Source organism: Lytechinus variegatus, chromosome 10, assembly GCF_018143015.1.
Source record: "Lytechinus variegatus isolate NC3 chromosome 10, Lvar_3.0, whole genome shotgun sequence".
Lineage (NCBI taxonomy): Eukaryota > Metazoa > Echinodermata > Echinoidea > Temnopleuroida > Toxopneustidae > Lytechinus > Lytechinus variegatus.
In genome coordinates this window covers 18454470-18472853 of record NC_054749.1, presented here as the reverse complement: position 1 = coordinate 18472853, position 18384 = coordinate 18454470, and the positions used below count along the sequence as shown (strand labels likewise).

The following is an 18384-nucleotide window of genomic DNA, read 5'->3' as shown; positions in this document are numbered from 1 at the left end:
CTCCTCTATAAGGTAATAAGGTGCAGCAAATGCACTAAAATCAGTTGTCAATCCAATTTGTTCAGTTCTTGAAAGAACAAATTTGAATAAACCTAGTTTTATATGATAAAATACAAAAGAAAAAATGGGGATACGGCATGATGAATTTGATCATTGAATATGCATGAAGACATGTCTGGAAATGTTTCACTGGAATAATGCAAATCTTTATTATGCTATAACTTTTTTTTTAATAACTTTGTTATTTGTTGTCCGATTTCGATCAAATTATCAGTGCTTTGTTTGTCTGATTGTTTTTATCCATTAAATCCATATACTTTCAGGTCAAATGTTACTTTACTTTGTATCTATTACATGTATGTACGAATGAACAATCATCTTTGAATAAAGGCCATTTTAGTGATGCTGTGTTTTCAAGAAAATTGTGAGTTTTTCTTATCCTACATCACAATGATATCACAAATGTGACATTTTTTATGCTTTCTTTTCTTTAAATTTCTAGATCTAGTTTGCAATTTTTTCCATTTGTTATTAAACTTTTCAGTTCGTTACAAGCCATATAAGCAATTCCATTACAGTATCAAAGTTTATTCAACGAAATAAAAAAAACAATCTATAGCATTTCATGAGATGAATTAAACCTTTAATGTCAAAATTTCAGCAAAGTTTTATTTAACTCTATTTCCAAATAAAGGCCAAAACTACAAACATGGCAAAGATAAACAAGCTTAAGTTCATAAAGTAGACGATCTTCGAACAAGGGCATCGATAATCATTATCCTTTTCATTCAAAATTTGTAACAAATAAGAAAATGAGGTAGTTCGAGACAGTGGGTTACGTGACATATATATTTTGATAAATATATATAGAAATCAGGAAATCGATTTGTCATAAGGAGTTGCGAGTAATTAATCAATATTCATTTTGTAATAGAGAGCTTAATTGCCTCCAGTAGAATGATAACGATTTTTTTTATGTTCTCAAATATATAGACATGGGCAAAGAGCTTATGGCGTAGCATGTACATCTATATACAAAATCTGAAGATGCAGATCGACATCTGACTTCCAATTTCAGCGCACCCGGAAAGAATACTGAATAATGTTGCGTTAAAGAGTGTAAAAAACAAAACAGAAACGTCATATGTTATTATGAAAATTGATCATTCTGATAGGCCTACATATGTGGGAGACTACGATAATATTCTATAGGTGTAGATAGCAATGCAACCTCGAGGTCTACTCATCAAAATCAATCAAAAAAAGTCAGTCTTTAGGGCTCAGATAACCATGCAATTACATATAAGAAAGGCAGAGCAAAGTGAAAGGATACAACAGCCAAAGCAACACATAGAAGCAAAATAAGTGGAAATGGAAACTGTTCTGTGTCCCGCTGGATAGATAGCGTGTTCACACGGGAATCGTTACCAAGCAGCACTGATGAACAGGTATCGATATTTGATGCGTTGGACTTCAGTCGTGAATAGTCATCAAAATCGCTTTGACTTCTGTTCTCTGTTGCGTTCATATTGGCGAGATAACGAGAATGGGATTGAAAGGGGTCCTCAGTGTGGGCAGGGGTTGGACTCGTACTTTCGCGTCGAAGCCTCATGAGTGAATCGGTGAGAAAGGGGTTTCTGTCTTGACGAGAGGTAGTATGCATGTATTCTCTGAGCTGTCGTGGTGATGGATTTGCTTGAAGGGATGTTGAAGTGTGAAGAGAGCCTGTGCTGCCCTCTCCAATATGCGTTGAGTGACCTCGGTTCACATCGTAAAGATAACTCGATGAAATAATGGGTGTAGGATGATGAGTGTGAATGTGGCCTGATCCTTCCGGGTGCTGTCTGTCCTAGTCCTCATTCTGAAGCTCCTGGAAGGGGGGGGGGGCACACATGATAGAAACATAAACTACACATCAAATGGGCTATTCAGAAACAATGTTTGAAAATTAACATGTACAGTTGAGCCCAGAAGTTTACATACACCTAGGAAATTTAAGACTTGCCAAACATTATAAAATTTACTGTTTCTTACACTGTAAAAATATGAAGTGCTAATTTAGCACTTAAAGTGCTTGTATAGTGACTGCACTACGAGTGCTGATTTTCTAGTTTAAATTTGAACTTTAAGTGCTAAATTGGCCCTTTTAGTGTATAAAATATCTGTGCTATCATGACAAATTTAATATCAAACAAATGAGTATGTCTGTCATGTCCCTTTATCAAATTGCTTTGTCAACAGGATCTGAAAAATATTTAGGTGTCATTTTTCCCAAACAATCTTCATGTTTTAGACAAAATGAAAATAAAAACAAGAACAAAAACATTTCATATTTATGCTAGTTACTTCTCAACACAAACATTTCAGATTACACTTTTTTTTGTTCAGTGGTGACATATCATGTTACATGTAGAAAATGCAATATGAATCATAGATTTTACATTCATATACTTTTATGAAACGATGTTTGAAAATATACATTTGGCACGAATATTCCTTTTTTTCTTCAAACAAAATTCCACCTAAAACATACTTTAATCCCAACGGTATCCCATTCATGTGAGAAAGCTTCATACGTTCTTTATTTGATACCAAATTCCTCCTGGTAGTACTTATATTTCTGAAGATATACTAGTACTAACTTTTACGATGTTTGGAAAGCAAATTTTACTGAATTCAAAAAAACTTTTGGCCTCAACTGCATGTGTACCTTTTGGCCTTTTGTAATGACATCAGAATGACATACAGGCCAAAATAGCAACCACAATGAAAAAATGATGTTGACGATGACATACATGTATAGAATAACTCTTTCTTGTTTAGGAATGGCTTTTAACGAATGAGGATAGGGCCAAGTGATGTCTGCATATTTGATCTGATTTATTCCCCTAAGATTTCTCTATCCTGAAAAACATTTTGTTCATTTCCCAAATTCACAAATTTCATCGTCTTATTTTTATATAATTCACAATTTATTCAGATCATTACCCCCAACAAGAATTCCTTTAATCATTTATCTTATCATTAACTTTTAGTCTTTTACAATTATATTTTTATACAAGGTTTCTTCAGATCATTACCCACATGTCCCAAACTAACCACTTTCACCGTTTTACTTTATTCTTATTTTTTCTAAAACACTTCAATATTTGTTTCGATCACTGCATTTTATGCAGGGTCCCGTTTCATAAAGATTTCTCTAACAAATTTACTATCAGCCAATCAGATCGAAGGATTTCAATAGCTTATAACTGTTATTGTAAATATGTTGTTATAACAAGTTTTTATGAAACGGACCCCTGATCATTACTTTTCATATTTAAACTTCACTCCATTCATTGTTTTACTCTTTTTTTAACAGTTAAGAATGCCTACATCATGGGGGTCATATTACCATATCGTCAGCAATAATCCCATATACGTATTAAACTACATTTTGACTCTCGGGTTTGCTTTAAAATGAAGTTAAGACAAGAAGCGAATGTCTATCAATTTGTTGAGGAGCCTGGAGAATTGCAATACGATATCGTAGAAAATGTAGAAAGCATGCTAGACTTAAAGTAGTCTAAATCTTTGTAAGCAAACACGGGTTTCAAGAGTAATGGGCACTCAACATGCTGGAAAATAGGTTAGCTAGTTCATAGACACGTAGTCGATAATGCGTATAATGACAAACAAAACCGTCGTTATCATCAATGTACTTATTTAAAAAAAAAACATGCCTATTATTGAAAAGCTACATCATTGAAATGTATCATGATATTTGTTCGTTTCTTTACTCATTTATTCATTTTCATTAATGTATTTATTTGTTTATTTATTCATTCATTATTCATTCATTCAGTTAGTAATTGATTACTTATTTCATTTCTTTTACTTATAAATCTATTCATCTATTTATTTATTCTATACATTTTTTTATTAATGGACGTTCCTCAGTTATGGTTGTGCGCATCATGATCTGCGCAAATTTACGCTCTGAGTATGATGTCACAATGGATGAACGTGTGATTAATGTTATATTTATGTTACGTATGATCCGATCATAGCTGCCTTTGTTGCCTTTTTTCGTTTTCCCCTTCTTCCTCTTTTTCTGCCTCTTCTTTTCTTTCTATCTCTTCTTCTTTGTAGATATGTGGTTGTATACACTGTACATATTTTGTAAATAGCATGAAAGTGGATCCATATTTATTTTATGGTATCATTTAAACTCAATAAAATGTATAAACATATAAATATATTTTCTTAATGTAATAGATGTTTAAAAAATCTAAGTAAATGAACCTAATCTTACACTGATTCTTGGCTTTCCCCAAAGGTTAGTGAGTCCCCCAAGCGTAGCGACAATGTACGGGAAGACGACGCTGTAAATGAACTGCCAAACTGAGAGTAGGAATTCCAAAATGTATCTTGAACCATGGATGACGACGGTCACCCCAGCAGCAATAAGGGCACAGAATCCCAGTGTTGGGAGGAGAAGTGCAGTGGCAGTGGTCAGAATAGCCCCTGAAAACAAAGAGATCAGAAAAGTTTATTGAAATAAAATTATATATTCCTATTCTCATGAGTTGCGATGTCGGGGGGGGGGGGGGTCCCTCAAATTTTGAATCTAGCAACAATTTGAAAGAGGCCCTCTCAGAAGTTATTGGCATGAATGAAGGTATAAAATCTCATTAAAATCGCAGTGCATGGCTATTCTCAAATACTCAGACATCGGGGTCTTCGTTACAGTGAACACGTTTTTTCACTACAATTCAATATTCAACTAGACAGTATCTTACACTATTCCTTCATCCACATGATCCAGGACTGAGCGTTAAAATACTTGCAAACATGTATTAAAAGAGATCAAAATTAATTCCAAGTGTTAAAGATTTCTTTACGACCATGGATACATGAAATTTACGAACAAAGTGAGAAAAAAAAACAACCACAAAACATTTTTCAATAGTGATTATGTCAGGATTGTTAATTGATCAATTTTTTTGCAAGAGAATTGCAAGATGACAATAAAAGCTATGATCAAAGACATGTCCAAAGTGTTCATTTACATACAATGTTATAAAAACACTACCAATTAGGGATCTACAATCGCATCAAAGATCTTTAATTTTGTAGATGTCTATTTCATCACAATGTTTCGTTTGTTGTTTAACTATCATTCATGGATTTTGGTGAAATTAGAATCGATATTTTCACTTCGTCTTTGACGTGTACGATACGCAGAACATGGTCAGATGACCTCTTAAACTTAATAATTTACCTTGAATCCAGAGTAGCATTGTCAATCCGACAAACAGTGATGAGCCAATGACGATGATAAATGAGGTAATAGGGATGCTGAATGTTACAAAGACTGCAAGGAGAAAAAGAGCCGTCTTAGGTTTGTCCGCTGCAAAGGCCTTAGCCTCTCCCCACCTCTGACCAAAACGAAACGTTTTGTTCACGCTTTCAGTCAGCTGGCCCATATTCATCATGGACATGACAGAGAGGCGTTGACCGCTTGCCATGTCGACAATGGCTTGACTAGCCCTTGCCTCTACCCTCGATTTTCAGAATGGCTTTGCCAGATCTGAAAAGTAAAGAATATACAAATTCAAATATTAAAGGTATTGAAAAAGTCAAACACAGTTTTACTCATTAAGGTTTTAAAGAAACTGCTACTGTGCTAGTTGCCAAGGCCAATGCCTGACAGGTACACTGTTAGAAAATGTATCCTTAAAATAAAAGAAGTTCCTGCAGCAGAGTCTCGAGAACACCTGCAATCTTACCAGATTGCGTTATACATGTACATATCATGTAAATTTGCAGGAAATTGGTATTTGGTGTATTGAATCTTACAAATTTAACACCCTTTCCCCTTGTTAAACATAACTGTTCTGTTAAATTGTAGAAAGATTCCTGTTCTATGAATTTACACAATGATTCTTTTATTGCTTTCTGCAAATTTTTTTTCTGTAAAATCAGGTTTTTTTTAACAGTTTACTACACTTTAATCTCTATGCTTCATACATGTATGTGGGGAGCGATTCGTGAAAAGACTTGCCGGACATTTTATTCAACAGTTACCATACATGCACATACCATAGGAACTGCTGCTCTGCCAATCATCAAGGACAATCATCAGTTTTGACTGCTCAGTGACCAGGGTTGGCACGTTTTAAGCAGTGTGTTTTAAAACACGTTATAAAACGTGCCTTTTAAAGCACCCCATACGCTTGTGTGTTGTAAATTTGCATGGATGTGATTTTAGATGTTTTTGTTTTCATACTTTTATTTATAAAGTGGTGTACTATTTTCTTCTAACTAATTAAAACACTTTTTTCTCAACACTACTTCTTTTTTCATATTTCCCTCCCAGCTTTCTCTTTCCCCCTTTATTCTCCCTTTCTCCCTTTCTCCATCTCTTTGTCCTTTTCCTCTCTTTTTCCAGTTTAATTGTGCACATCTATCCATATTAAGAATATTCTCATTTCAACAAACATATGTATATCTGAGTGTTGTGCTCACTCTTTTGACAGGGAAAGAAACACTATTTAAAATAACCTCAAAAACATAGTAGTACTTGAATGAATTATAAAACGGAAGTGTTGCACAAGCATAACATATTACAAATAGACTGTAAAACTGACATCGTACTCTTTGAGGTTTAAAAATTATTTTATAAATCGTAAAAAAAAAAGTTTTATTTTTTTATATATATATATATTTTTTTATTACGACCCCGTCAGTGACATGACATCTGCCTTTGCTGACATTTGCTCCGGTCTTAAATATCTCAGAAGGCAGAGGGTTAGATTTAGGATTGTAACGAGTAGCTGCTATTTTATGGAATAATCTGCCTGAATATCTTAGAAATATACAACCATACGACCAGTTGAGAAATAGCTTGAAAACACATTTATTTACCATTTTGTAAACAATCAATGTAAGAACCCGGTGCTCTCCCCTTCATCTCCACTCCTTTTGTAAAAAGCGCTTAGAGACATGCAGTTTGCTTATGTATTTTGCGCTATACAAAACGTTTCATTATTATTATTATGAATAAAAGATAAGGATAAGTTCAATCAGATGTGGATGTTGGGTTTAGGTCTGGCTAAATAAGTGCATATTTTCCATTTGAGAAATTGCAGCTGGAGCAAAATAATGTCATGGAAAAGTCTGACAACTTGTCAGAAGAAAAATGTTGATGAAATGCTCCCCAGTCTAATGTTCACCAATATTCAGATTTTGTTTGCTTTATTTCGAGTTCTCAAGAAAAACCAAGATCTAACTTGACTAGATCTATGCCTAGATCTAGTCTTAGGATTAAGTGATCGGACGTAGACTTATTATACGGCTGTAGATCTAGATCTATGTTAGAATTAGTAAGATCTATGTTAAGAATGAAGTTAAATTGGGACAGTTTTTTTAAATTTTAGTTCTTGGCCTAGATCAAACTGTTAGGCCTAGAGTCTAGAATTAAAAAAAAATCCATTCTAGATCTACATGAAGGTCTATCATATCTAGATCTACATGTCGACCTAGTCATAGCTTAGGTTCTTCTAGACCCCTAAAGAAAGTAATAATGTCAGAAATATTAGACTAAGATCTAGGCCGCTAAGTTAGACTCTACTGCTATCAACAGGCAAAGACAAGAATAAGGGCAAGGCCCATGAAAAATAATTTAAGATAAAGTTTATCGAGAAAGTAAAAAAAAAACATGTCACTTTAAATAGTAGACTATATCTAGATCTATTTACATCGGATCTAGGCCTAGATCTAGGTCTACAACCTCTAGTCTAGTATACCCAGTACTGTTGTTGTGTATCCGGACGGGTTGTGTGTCCGGACGATCAATTTTAGAATGTCATTTGGAAAAATTTACCACCGAAGTTTCATTAGTTTTTAGTACAAAATGTTAGGAAATATTATAAAGAACAAAATAGAAAATGATTACAAGTAATGGATTCATATTTTTAGTGTAATCCACAGACAAAAAAGAAGGCTTCAAAAAGATAAAGTGTCCGGACACCCGACCCCCCATCCTACAGTACTGGTGGTAGATCTACATGATGTAGGCCTACATTCGTCTTTCATTTGTATTTAAGAAATTAAGTCCTGCCAGCCCCATATAAAGGCATATACCGTACCGTACTCACAGACTCAGAGTACGGTACCCACTTGTTGCGTGTCTGGACAATCGAAATTAAACATCCATTTCATTGTTTGGAAACTTAGACTTATAAGTAACTCAGAGTTAGAGAGATCGAGAGTCTAACTCTAGTAAAGTCTACCTCGAGCGAAGTTCGTGCAGGCTCCACTCCACTTCACTACCGCTAGCTAGCCTACACTACCGTACGCTCCACCTCGCCAAACTTCGAGACCGTGAACTCGATCGGGTATAGTGCAGTGCCAGTGATAGCGGTAGCTAGTGAAGATGAGTGGAGCCTGCACGAACTTCGCTCGAGGTAACTGGCAATAGCAGTGGCAAAAGTCAAAACCAGTCACTTCACATCTACTGTAGATCCTGGAACTAGGACTCGTGAAATCTATAAATAATGGTACACCCATTTATCAAGTTGATGTGGAAAAAACAATATGAAAATACCTTTTAAACTTACATGTTTAGAACCTTCTTTTGATCTTGTCTAGTCTGTCCTTTATACGGGTCAAACTGTTTCTATGATTATGACGTAATGCATGTTTTGCGCGATATTATTGTGTCGTCACAAATGCAGCCAGAATAAGGGGGGGGGGGTGCTGCTCAAAGACCAAACCTGCCGATTTTGCACCGAGAGCTGATGCAAGTGAATCACGTTTGTACACGCAACAAAAAAGTTCGATTCTCTATAGGCCTATAGATTTATTTTAAAAAACAAAGGGGTCGACTAACTGTCCCTATATATAGCTCCGTATTTGTGTCATTATACCTACAGTTTACAAACTTCCCCCCCAAAAAAAAAAAAAACTATACTATTTCAAACATTTTACATACCTAAGTACCCAAGTAATTCAGCGAATTAGGCCCTTCATGTTCTTCAAATATAGTAGCGATTTTTTTATCTTCAATTCAGCATGGGACGTAATTCTTATTCGTCTTCTTTCTCATTCTATTTTCTTCTTCTTCTTCGTCTCATTCTCCTCCTCCTCACTCTCGAGGCTCCTCATCCTTGTCCTTTTTTGTCCCTTTCTTCTTCTTTTCCCTCCTTCTTTTCTTCCTCTTCCTCTCTTCCTCCATTTGTCGTGTTCATCGTTTGATAAAGTATAATTTTAATATTGAAGTGTGAATTAGAATTTTTAGAGTCCTATCTAAATCTATAAAGGGTGAAGTTATGTCTGTGATTTATCGGGGTTTTTTCACGTGTATTTCTGCTCAGGAGACTAATAGCGAAACGGTTCTAAGTTATTCAACAGGCCAACCTTTTATATATGTATTTATATCTGATGCCTATGCATCAGTAATTGCCTTTTCTACTTTCGCTGTCACTCTTGCCACACTGAAATCCATTTCCCCTCCATTCCCCTAAGTAATCTAGATTTACGGAATAGGCTTACCTCTAAAATACGTTTTCAATTGACCCATTCACTTTAAAAACCAATAAGGATACTTTCTCTTATCGGTGTCTTTTTTTTCACGCAATAAAGACAGCCAAGCGCGAAATTGATTTCAGATCTTGGTATATCATTTTATTGGGCCAGGCAAGTTAGCTTTCGATCTTGCATTCGTAAAGCCAAGGTCAATAGTGCAGTTCGACCGTTAAGGAATACGGGGGGGGGGGGGATGTGCCTGTAGACTCCATTTAAAAGGAAAATGGTTTGTTCAATCATTTAAGATCTGTATCATATGTTGTCCAACATTATAATTGTTATCGACCACTTTTTGAACGTTTGGCAGATTTTTTTTATTCGGAATTGCCAAATCTATAACAGAGTTCAGGTTTTTTTTCAAGGAAATGTGAAATTTTAAGTTTACTTCGCTCTCTTGCAGATTCGGGCCAATAGCGAGTGCACCGGATCAGCGCAGACTCAAGCCCCTCATGATTTCCGACTCCTTACCCCACTACCCCGCCAACTCTAACGTACCTACGGACGAGTCACCACCCATGCAAAGGACCTATCCCTGCCCCCCCCCCTGACAAGTCACAACTGATTCCTGAGGAGCCAGTGACCCCCTCCTTTTAAGTTGAAAACTTTTTTTTTTTAGTTGTCAATTTTTTTTCTGGTGCGAAATGTCCTTATAGGTGAAGGCCCCTCCCCCTTTTTTTTGGCATCTCAAATTTTTTTGCCGGACGATTTTGCCCCCCCCCCTGTGGAAAATCCTAGGTACGCTTTTGCCCGCCAATCATATGTTTATCTCTGGAATCCTGTCAATCCCAAATATACTTTATTATAGAGGTTAGGATGGCGGCTGGTTTACAACCTGCACGAATTCCTTTATCTGCAACATGCATCCTTTAATAATTTTGAGCAATCAAATCTGAAGCAAATATATAACTTAATTATCCTGATGGTCAAGGTTGTATCAATATATTATTCTTTTTCCGTTTCCCTCAAATCATTATGATTACCGATCGGTTAAATAGATCTGACCTTTATTAAAAGTTTCGTCTAACAGAGACATAATTAACGTTGAAAAGGGCTGCACTGATACTGCAATATAATGAAAATATGTATGACGCTCATTAGTCAGCTTCCAAATTAGAATTGAAGAAAATAAGCAAATATTGATTAACAACAGTTTACAGATACACCAATTATTATTTAGATCAATTGGGTTACTTTATTAGCGTTTCTTTATTGTTTATATGTGTATATGAAATATGTTTGATTTGCATTTGTTTTATAATTTCCATGATGGAAATGAAAAATTAAACTTGAACTTTAGCGTCGGTATAGTTCTTTAATTAAAAACAAATCCCCTGCCCGTGTGCACGCACTGTCCTTGTAAATAGTATAGTCGTAGTCGTAGTAGTAGTAGTAGACCAATTTTGGAATAATGTTGGTACACTTTTTGCTTCACTAGATCTTCCTGATTTCCTCTCAGAAAGATATGTTCTTTTTGGTATCAGTAAGCCCCAAATTCCCAGAAATATATTTATATTGAACTTTCTGCTCCTGTCAGGTAAACAATATATTTTTAGATGTCGATGTGACGAAACGAAACCCCCATTTTGTAACTTTCTTTTATCATTTGAAACTGTTGAGCATACCATAGCACAAAGGAAAAGCAAATTAGAAAAACATGATGGCAAGTGGGCTATCATTCTGAATACTTTAAAGAGGCGATAAGCAGAAGCTGTTTTGGTTGTGTTTATTTTTTGTTATGGCCAAGTGCCTGATTTGTTGTTGTTGTTGTTGTAAACAAACATATATGTTTTTTAATTCTTATACTATTTTTGTATATTAGACATGTTATTTTATATGCCAATGTCATCTTAACTTGTATATGTGATCCATTATTTCATGAATGTTTTGTTATGTATATTTTGATGAAAAGGATCATAATAAAACAAGAATTACAAAAAAGTAGTAGAAGTAGAATATTAGGTGTCCAGATACTAGTAAATTTTTTACTTCCAACTGTTCCTTAATTCCACCGCCAGAGGGAGAAACACATTAGGCCTTTATATTTAGAGCACAGAGCGTCATGATTTTTATCAGTGTAGTTATTTTCTTCATCTTTAAAAAAAAATATTTTATACACATTCCCTTGGTTTTTCAGGATTAAAAATGCTTTTCAAATTCGACTGGATAAAATTATTTTGAATATCTATATTCGAGTTCTGCTTTTTTTTAATTTTTATTATTTATTTTTTTTTTTTTTTGGGGGGGGGAAGTCCGTGATACAAAATTGCGCCTTAGCCAGAGTTTTATGTTAAAAGGCACAATAGTGGTAGGGGTGCCAGCAACGAAGGGTGGGGGTAATGGGATCCACGTTTATTACTTATAAAGAGGGTAGCTTATTGAGGATAATTTGTTTCTCTAAACATGATGATGAGAGTGCAAAGCGCAAGCTGAAAATATTTTTTTAAAGACATACTGACCCGAGGGTCAAGGTTCTGGCTTGCTCACGTCTTTCGTATATATATTTTTTTAATTGGGTACTCAAAACTGATTCACAAGAAACAGTAACAGCTTTATATAATTTGGATAACAAAAATAAACTTTTGACTTTTGAGAGTGCTGCCTACTCATCACGCTTTGCAGCAATAAGATAATCAAATTTATACTTTACATTTAAAAGGAGAGAAGTATAGAAGGGAATAAAAGTTAGGCTTCTTTTTTTCCCTAAACGTACATAGATAAATATAAAAAAAAAGAGAATGCATAGAAGAAAAAAAAATATATACATAATTAATTGTTTTGCCCATGCGCCACGATGTGCCACAATTATTTTTTACCCGAGCAAGCTCAGGAACCTTGAATCCACAGAGAACATATCTGATTTACTTGACCGATTATTCGATGTGACCTATACCGCTACGGGACCGCAATGTGCTCGAGCGCATCGTCCTTCCCCTCAAAAGAGGTATAAGCAAAACAAGCAAAGAAAAAAAAAAGAATGTTATATCGGGAATAAAGTTTCTTATTTTCTCCAGATTCTTCTCTCATCTTTATATTTGTAAAAAATGGTCATGATGGTGGTTTGTGAATTTCAACAGAATAACACATTAAAATTAATTGCCATTGTAATTTTGTTGGGCGGAAACACACCAATGCGTTATAAAATCTGCAGCTGACGATTCACTCATCTGTCGCTCTTTAGGAGACTAGAACAATGGAATACCATAATCATGATAATACTTAGCCGTCATCTTGTGTACAAGTTATAAACGTGTCTAGCCCTTAATTGTACAGAAAAATGCTGCTGTTGCTGCTGCTGATGATGATGGTGATGTTGATGATCATGGTGATGATGCTTATGACGATGATAATGATAGTGATGATGATGATGATGATAATGATGATGACGATGACGAAAATGATGACGATGATGAAGATGAGAAAGGTGATGACGATGGTTTCGATGGTGGTAGTGATGGTGATGGTAATGGTGATGTTGATGGTCATGGTGATGATGCTGATGACGATGATGATAGTGATGATGGTGATGATGATGGTGATGATAATAGTGATGATGATGATGGTGTCTAAGGTGTTACTGGTGATGATGGTGATAATAATGATGAGAATAGTGATGATGAAGATGCAGTTGATTATAGTGGTGGTGATAATGATGGTGGCGATGATGATTAGTATGATGATAATTTTGGCGAACGAACATGATATAAACTGAAAAGACATATTCTGCCATGCAACGTCTGTATTCAATCACTTTTTAATGACGAAAAAGAGATTCACAAAAGCCTCATGAATGTGTTCGCGGTTGCATTTGTGGTAGGCGGCAGATTTTTAAAAGCTGTCAAGAATTATTATACAATTCCAGACACGATTTTGGTACGTGCTTTGTTTCCAAATTCATTCTTAAACTTAAGTAACGTTAATAACCCTACCACACTGATTCGATTTTTAGCTGAAAAAAGACCTAGGTCTACGATGTTTCGCATTTAAATGATGAAACAATTAACAAGTATTGGCAACTGGCAAATATTGGTGAAACTACCAGGGTATTGCTTTCTGATAAAAATAATATGGATAAACAAATTCAACCACTCAGACGAGTGAGAAAAATTGTAATTCCATATCAAACCAATTCAGAATCTTTATTTCATGACTCCACATCATGCAAATACAACATTGAGAAATTTAATATGCTATGATTTTCATTGTGTTGCGGAGATTAAGCATTGATGTCCACTTTAAGGCAAACGAAGTATGTGACCAAAACAGCGGACGTTTAACGGATGATAACGGAGATGGAACATTTGTTGCTCGTATATGTTGTGGATTTACATCGAACACGGTGGACAGTAAGGCCCGAATTCACAAAGGAGGTTTTTACAAAAACTATGGTTTCAAACCTAACCACCTTTGTTCATCCCCCAAAAAAAAAAAAAAATTTGTGCAGCTCAAAACTTTTTGCGCAGCTCAAAACTTTTTGCGCGAATGAAATCACAGTGGACAGATGTTCAATGGAGCTTATGAAACACATAATATCTATACAATGAATACAAAAAAAGATGCATAGCGTTTTTAACAAATGGCAAGAACTTTTTTCCGTTTTACCTCCTGTTTGCATCCGTAAGTGCGTAAATCCATCAAAGAATTAAAAAACTATAAGAATTCTAATCATTTGATTTGTGGCGTCATGCGAGTAGCAGCATTCTTACAGAGAGAATGGTAAAACCTCAAGGAAATGTCATTTTCTCAGAAATTTGAAAATGTTTTCACTCTAACTTTTGGATATCAATGGACAAATCATTTCACATGACCGATCATGAATACAAAACAAAAACATAAAATGCATGAACTTCATTTTTTAATGGTTTCTGATGACTTATTTGTGTTTTCTATTCATGATCGGGTGTGAAATGATTGATAACATTTTGAAAGTGCTATTCCAAAAGTCAAGAACCCGGTTGATATGAATGATTATAGACTGATTGCGTTAACCATGCAGTATTATGAAATGTTTCGAAAAACTCATGTTGAAATATCTGTTGAAACAAACAGATGTTCACTTAGATTCATTAGAGTTTAAAACCTTTATGCAAGTAAATTTTCATGTACAAACAAAAGAAAGATTGAAGAGATTTGATTAAATCGTTTAATAACTATATTCATCAGTTTTACGTATTCCTTATTTGGTAAATAATTAAAAAAGTCACTCCCATGTGACGCGACCACAAGGTGATAAAGTTGGTCAGATTAAATCAGGTGTTAGATCAATTAATGTCGGGGTACCCCAAGGATATGTTCCGTCACCAGCTCTGTTCTCAATATACACAAGCGACTGCATTAGCACATATATGTTTGCTTACAAGTACGCTGATAATACTGAAATATCTAGGTTTCTTTCCGTGGACGCAAACTGCTACTTTTCTGTAGTATCAGATTTTGTTAAATGGTGTGACTCACATCACTTGTTTTTAAATGTTAGAAAAACAAAAGAAATATTACCATCAACGCATGCCACTCGAAATACACGGGAAGCCCATTGACCAGGTCAAAGATTACAAAGACCTTGGTACCACAATCACGAACGCTCTTGACTGAAATGTATACATGCACAATATCGATTCAAAAGACGACAAATCAAAGACTATTTTTTATTCGCCAACGTTACTCAAATAACTCCGTTTCGATAAGTCGATTTTGTCCATGTTTAACAAGTCTATTTTCCAGTCAGTTGTAATGTTCATGTAGTATGCTTTTGTATAGCAACCTGATAAATTACGAAATCGAACAAAGAAAGGATCGAACGTCCACGGATAATTTCCCAGAAAATAATTGTCCTAAAGTTCAAACTATCTTAAAAGATCCATCTCACCCTCAACACTGCTATCATTTATAACAGTAAATTATTAATTATTATATAATAATGTATATATATATTGTATACATTGGCGGCGGAAGCAAAAAATTTTAGGAGGGGACAACCAAAATTTTTTTGACAAGCAAAAAAAAAAAAGATTCTCAACCCAAAAATTTCAGGGAGGGCGTAGGAAAATAAATTGACAAGCAAAAAAAAAAAAAAAAAAAAGGTCATCAACTAAAAATTTAGGGGGGGCCATCCCCCCCTCCCCAAATTTAGGGGGGGACACGTCCCCCCTGTCCCCCCCGCTTCCGCCGCCTATGATTGTATATTATACAATGTAATTCAATACAAAATTTCAAAGGAAAACTTAAAAAATATCTTCTGAATTCATATTAGATTATCGTTTCTTAAAAAAGAAATGTAATTCAGAACTTAACATATAAATATGTTCATTAATTCCTCCTTGTATATATGTTTAATCGTTTTATGATTTCTGTATACAGTGTATACTTATTCATTTATTTTCATTATTATTCATTTATTTTTATTTGTTTATTTTTTATTGATTATATATAGAGAAATTGTTTATTCTCTATTTTATCTTATTTTTTATTCATAAAATGTACTTATGAAAGGGGGCCTTCACCCTACAAGCTCTGCTTTTTAGTTGGTCTCCTCTCTGTCGATTTCATAGTATTATTGTATTATAAAAATCATTTGAATGTTATATTTTGTAAATATGTATATTGAACTATCATTGTCAATGTAAAAAGATTGAAAGAGAAAATAAATGAATTGATTGAATTGAACAGTATAACTTCAATAGGTCTGGTGTCAGCCTCTGTGTCTCCCGTATTAACCATGCTAACAGAGCATAGGCAATCATTCGTCCCAAGTTCTCAGCATGTGTTTAATAGTACAGTTATCAGATAGGCTGTTGAATTGCACTTTACTTACAATGAAACGGTCTTAAACCCCCATTTTATCATACTTCTTCGCCCTTAAATCCCCCCCCCCCCCTTCTCAATACTCGTTCCACCCCCCCCCCTCCACCAACCTTAGTTTTCGGGCTGGACTTGGAATTACCTACCAATTGATACTCTTTTAAGCTCTATCAATTCCATTCTTTGAACTGAATGACAAATCGTATACTTATGTGTTTGGAAATAACGTATACGGCATTTTGCATGCAATTCCATTGGTATACTGTAAGTCTATTTAATTCTGTATATGAGCATAATATTTGTATTTTTGCCAAAACCCGATGTGAAAGGAATTTCCTACAGAGGACAATTGTTATCTATAAGTAAAATTGTAAGAGCAATTACATTCATTCATTTAGTTATTTCCCCTTTAAGGATATTCATAGCATAAAATGATTAATAATATTCTAGAATCAGTAAGGCTCTATGGTATAAGGCTTTGTTATGCATGTCTATTTAATAGGCTGAGTAATCTCTGTTATTTGTGGAATGTAGACAATAGACTGCAACACAAAGAGATTCCTAGTTGTAGTGGAAATGAACAATAGGATTAGCTATTTTGTTTACAATTGTTAATTTTACTGAGGTCATTCAAGAGTCTTCTAGAATGTGATTGCTCCTGAAAGAAGGGGAATGTTCTTTTTAAAGACAATACCAGAAGCTTCCATGCAGAATAGTGAATACTAGAAACTTCCAGAATAGTGAAGCTGGCAGTTTCTTCATCCTAACACATCATATCATATCAGATCAGAACTTAGAGTTTCACGCCAGACTTTGTGTCACGGCAGACTTTATTTCCACCTCGAATATTATCTTCTGTGGAATTATTTGCACGCCATCAATGAACTTTTGCAGTTACTTTGAAAGAGGAATTCTCAGTTCTCATCGAGATCATCAACCTGTTTTAATGAACGGTTTTCAACCCATGGATTGCTGAAATTGACTGTTAATCATCATCAACATCGTCTTCACGGACATTTCAACTCATTACAGTGACTCTTATTATTCATTCTGCTTCGACATCGGTTTCATCGTCTCCATCATTGTGAACTTTAATTTACGGAACCTTCGCCAACCAACTTGGATTGAATACTGGACTATCATAACTTGGGGATTATAATCAACACCTCAAGATATGTGAAACCGTTATCATTTATTTATGTTGGTTAATGTATGATCAATTTTCTGTAAAAGAAAAGAAAATCAAATTCAAAACTAAATACTTATTGTTATATGGGACAGCTGCTCGTTTGTGACGTCGCAAATCCAAAACTTAAAATTTTGATTTTTCTTGATCTCTAACGGATTTTCCTCAAACCCTCACCAATATTTTTTATATCATTTTTTTCCAGCTATTTTTACTACAAACTTTTCTTCAGGGTGAACTTCCCCTTTAAACAAAAGAATAAGTGGTTCGTTGGTAGTTTTGAATATCATAAACATGAGTACAAAAACAAATTGAATAGACCATAATTAGCACAATATCAGGATCAATGTGGAGCCTTTGTTTTCTCCCATTTCTTGCCCTCTCCATCATCTTTATGGCATTGTTTCTCCAGCGACCCCATTTCTATTATCACGCCTTTTTCTTCCACTTTCTAAGGTTACCTATTGCATAAAAATTAGAGATATAAGGGTAGCTGTTTGGACTTGGGTCAGATTTGAAAAAAAGAAGAAAATACTCAAAATGCATCATCATAATTCGTGGCGACCAAGTGAAGATCAAGGAAAACAGGTCGTTTTAGTTTACATGAACATTTCAACCCACGTCATAATATCTGATCACCGTACAGGTGCTGTGGTTATACCGACTCTCTGACATCTCCAGGGCAAATCTTGTTTTCAAAAGTACCGTATATTCCATTTCAATATTTTTACCTTGTTTGTGGCAGGCATACCCATCGTGCGTTTCGAGGGACCTTTGGCGCAATCTGCATTATTTATCGTTTAGCTTTAAAGGTATAGGAGTTTAAATTTTGA

The 18384-nt window shown here is 34.8% G+C and overlaps 1 protein-coding gene across 1 annotated transcript; it reads right to left on the bottom strand.

Annotated features, from left to right (window-relative positions):
• Positions 1-1184: 1184 nt before the first annotated feature.
• On the bottom strand, positions 1185-5566 carry LOC121423111. The gene is made up of 3 exons (XM_041618402.1): positions 5264-5566; positions 4295-4506; positions 1185-1870 (listed from the first exon to the last, which is right to left on the bottom strand). Exons 1-3 carry the CDS (start codon positions 5508-5510, stop codon positions 1850-1852), a joined length of 480 nt encoding a protein of 159 aa, XP_041474336.1. The 5' UTR covers positions 5511-5566; the 3' UTR covers positions 1185-1849.
• Between the last annotated feature and the right edge of the window lie 12818 nt (positions 5567-18384).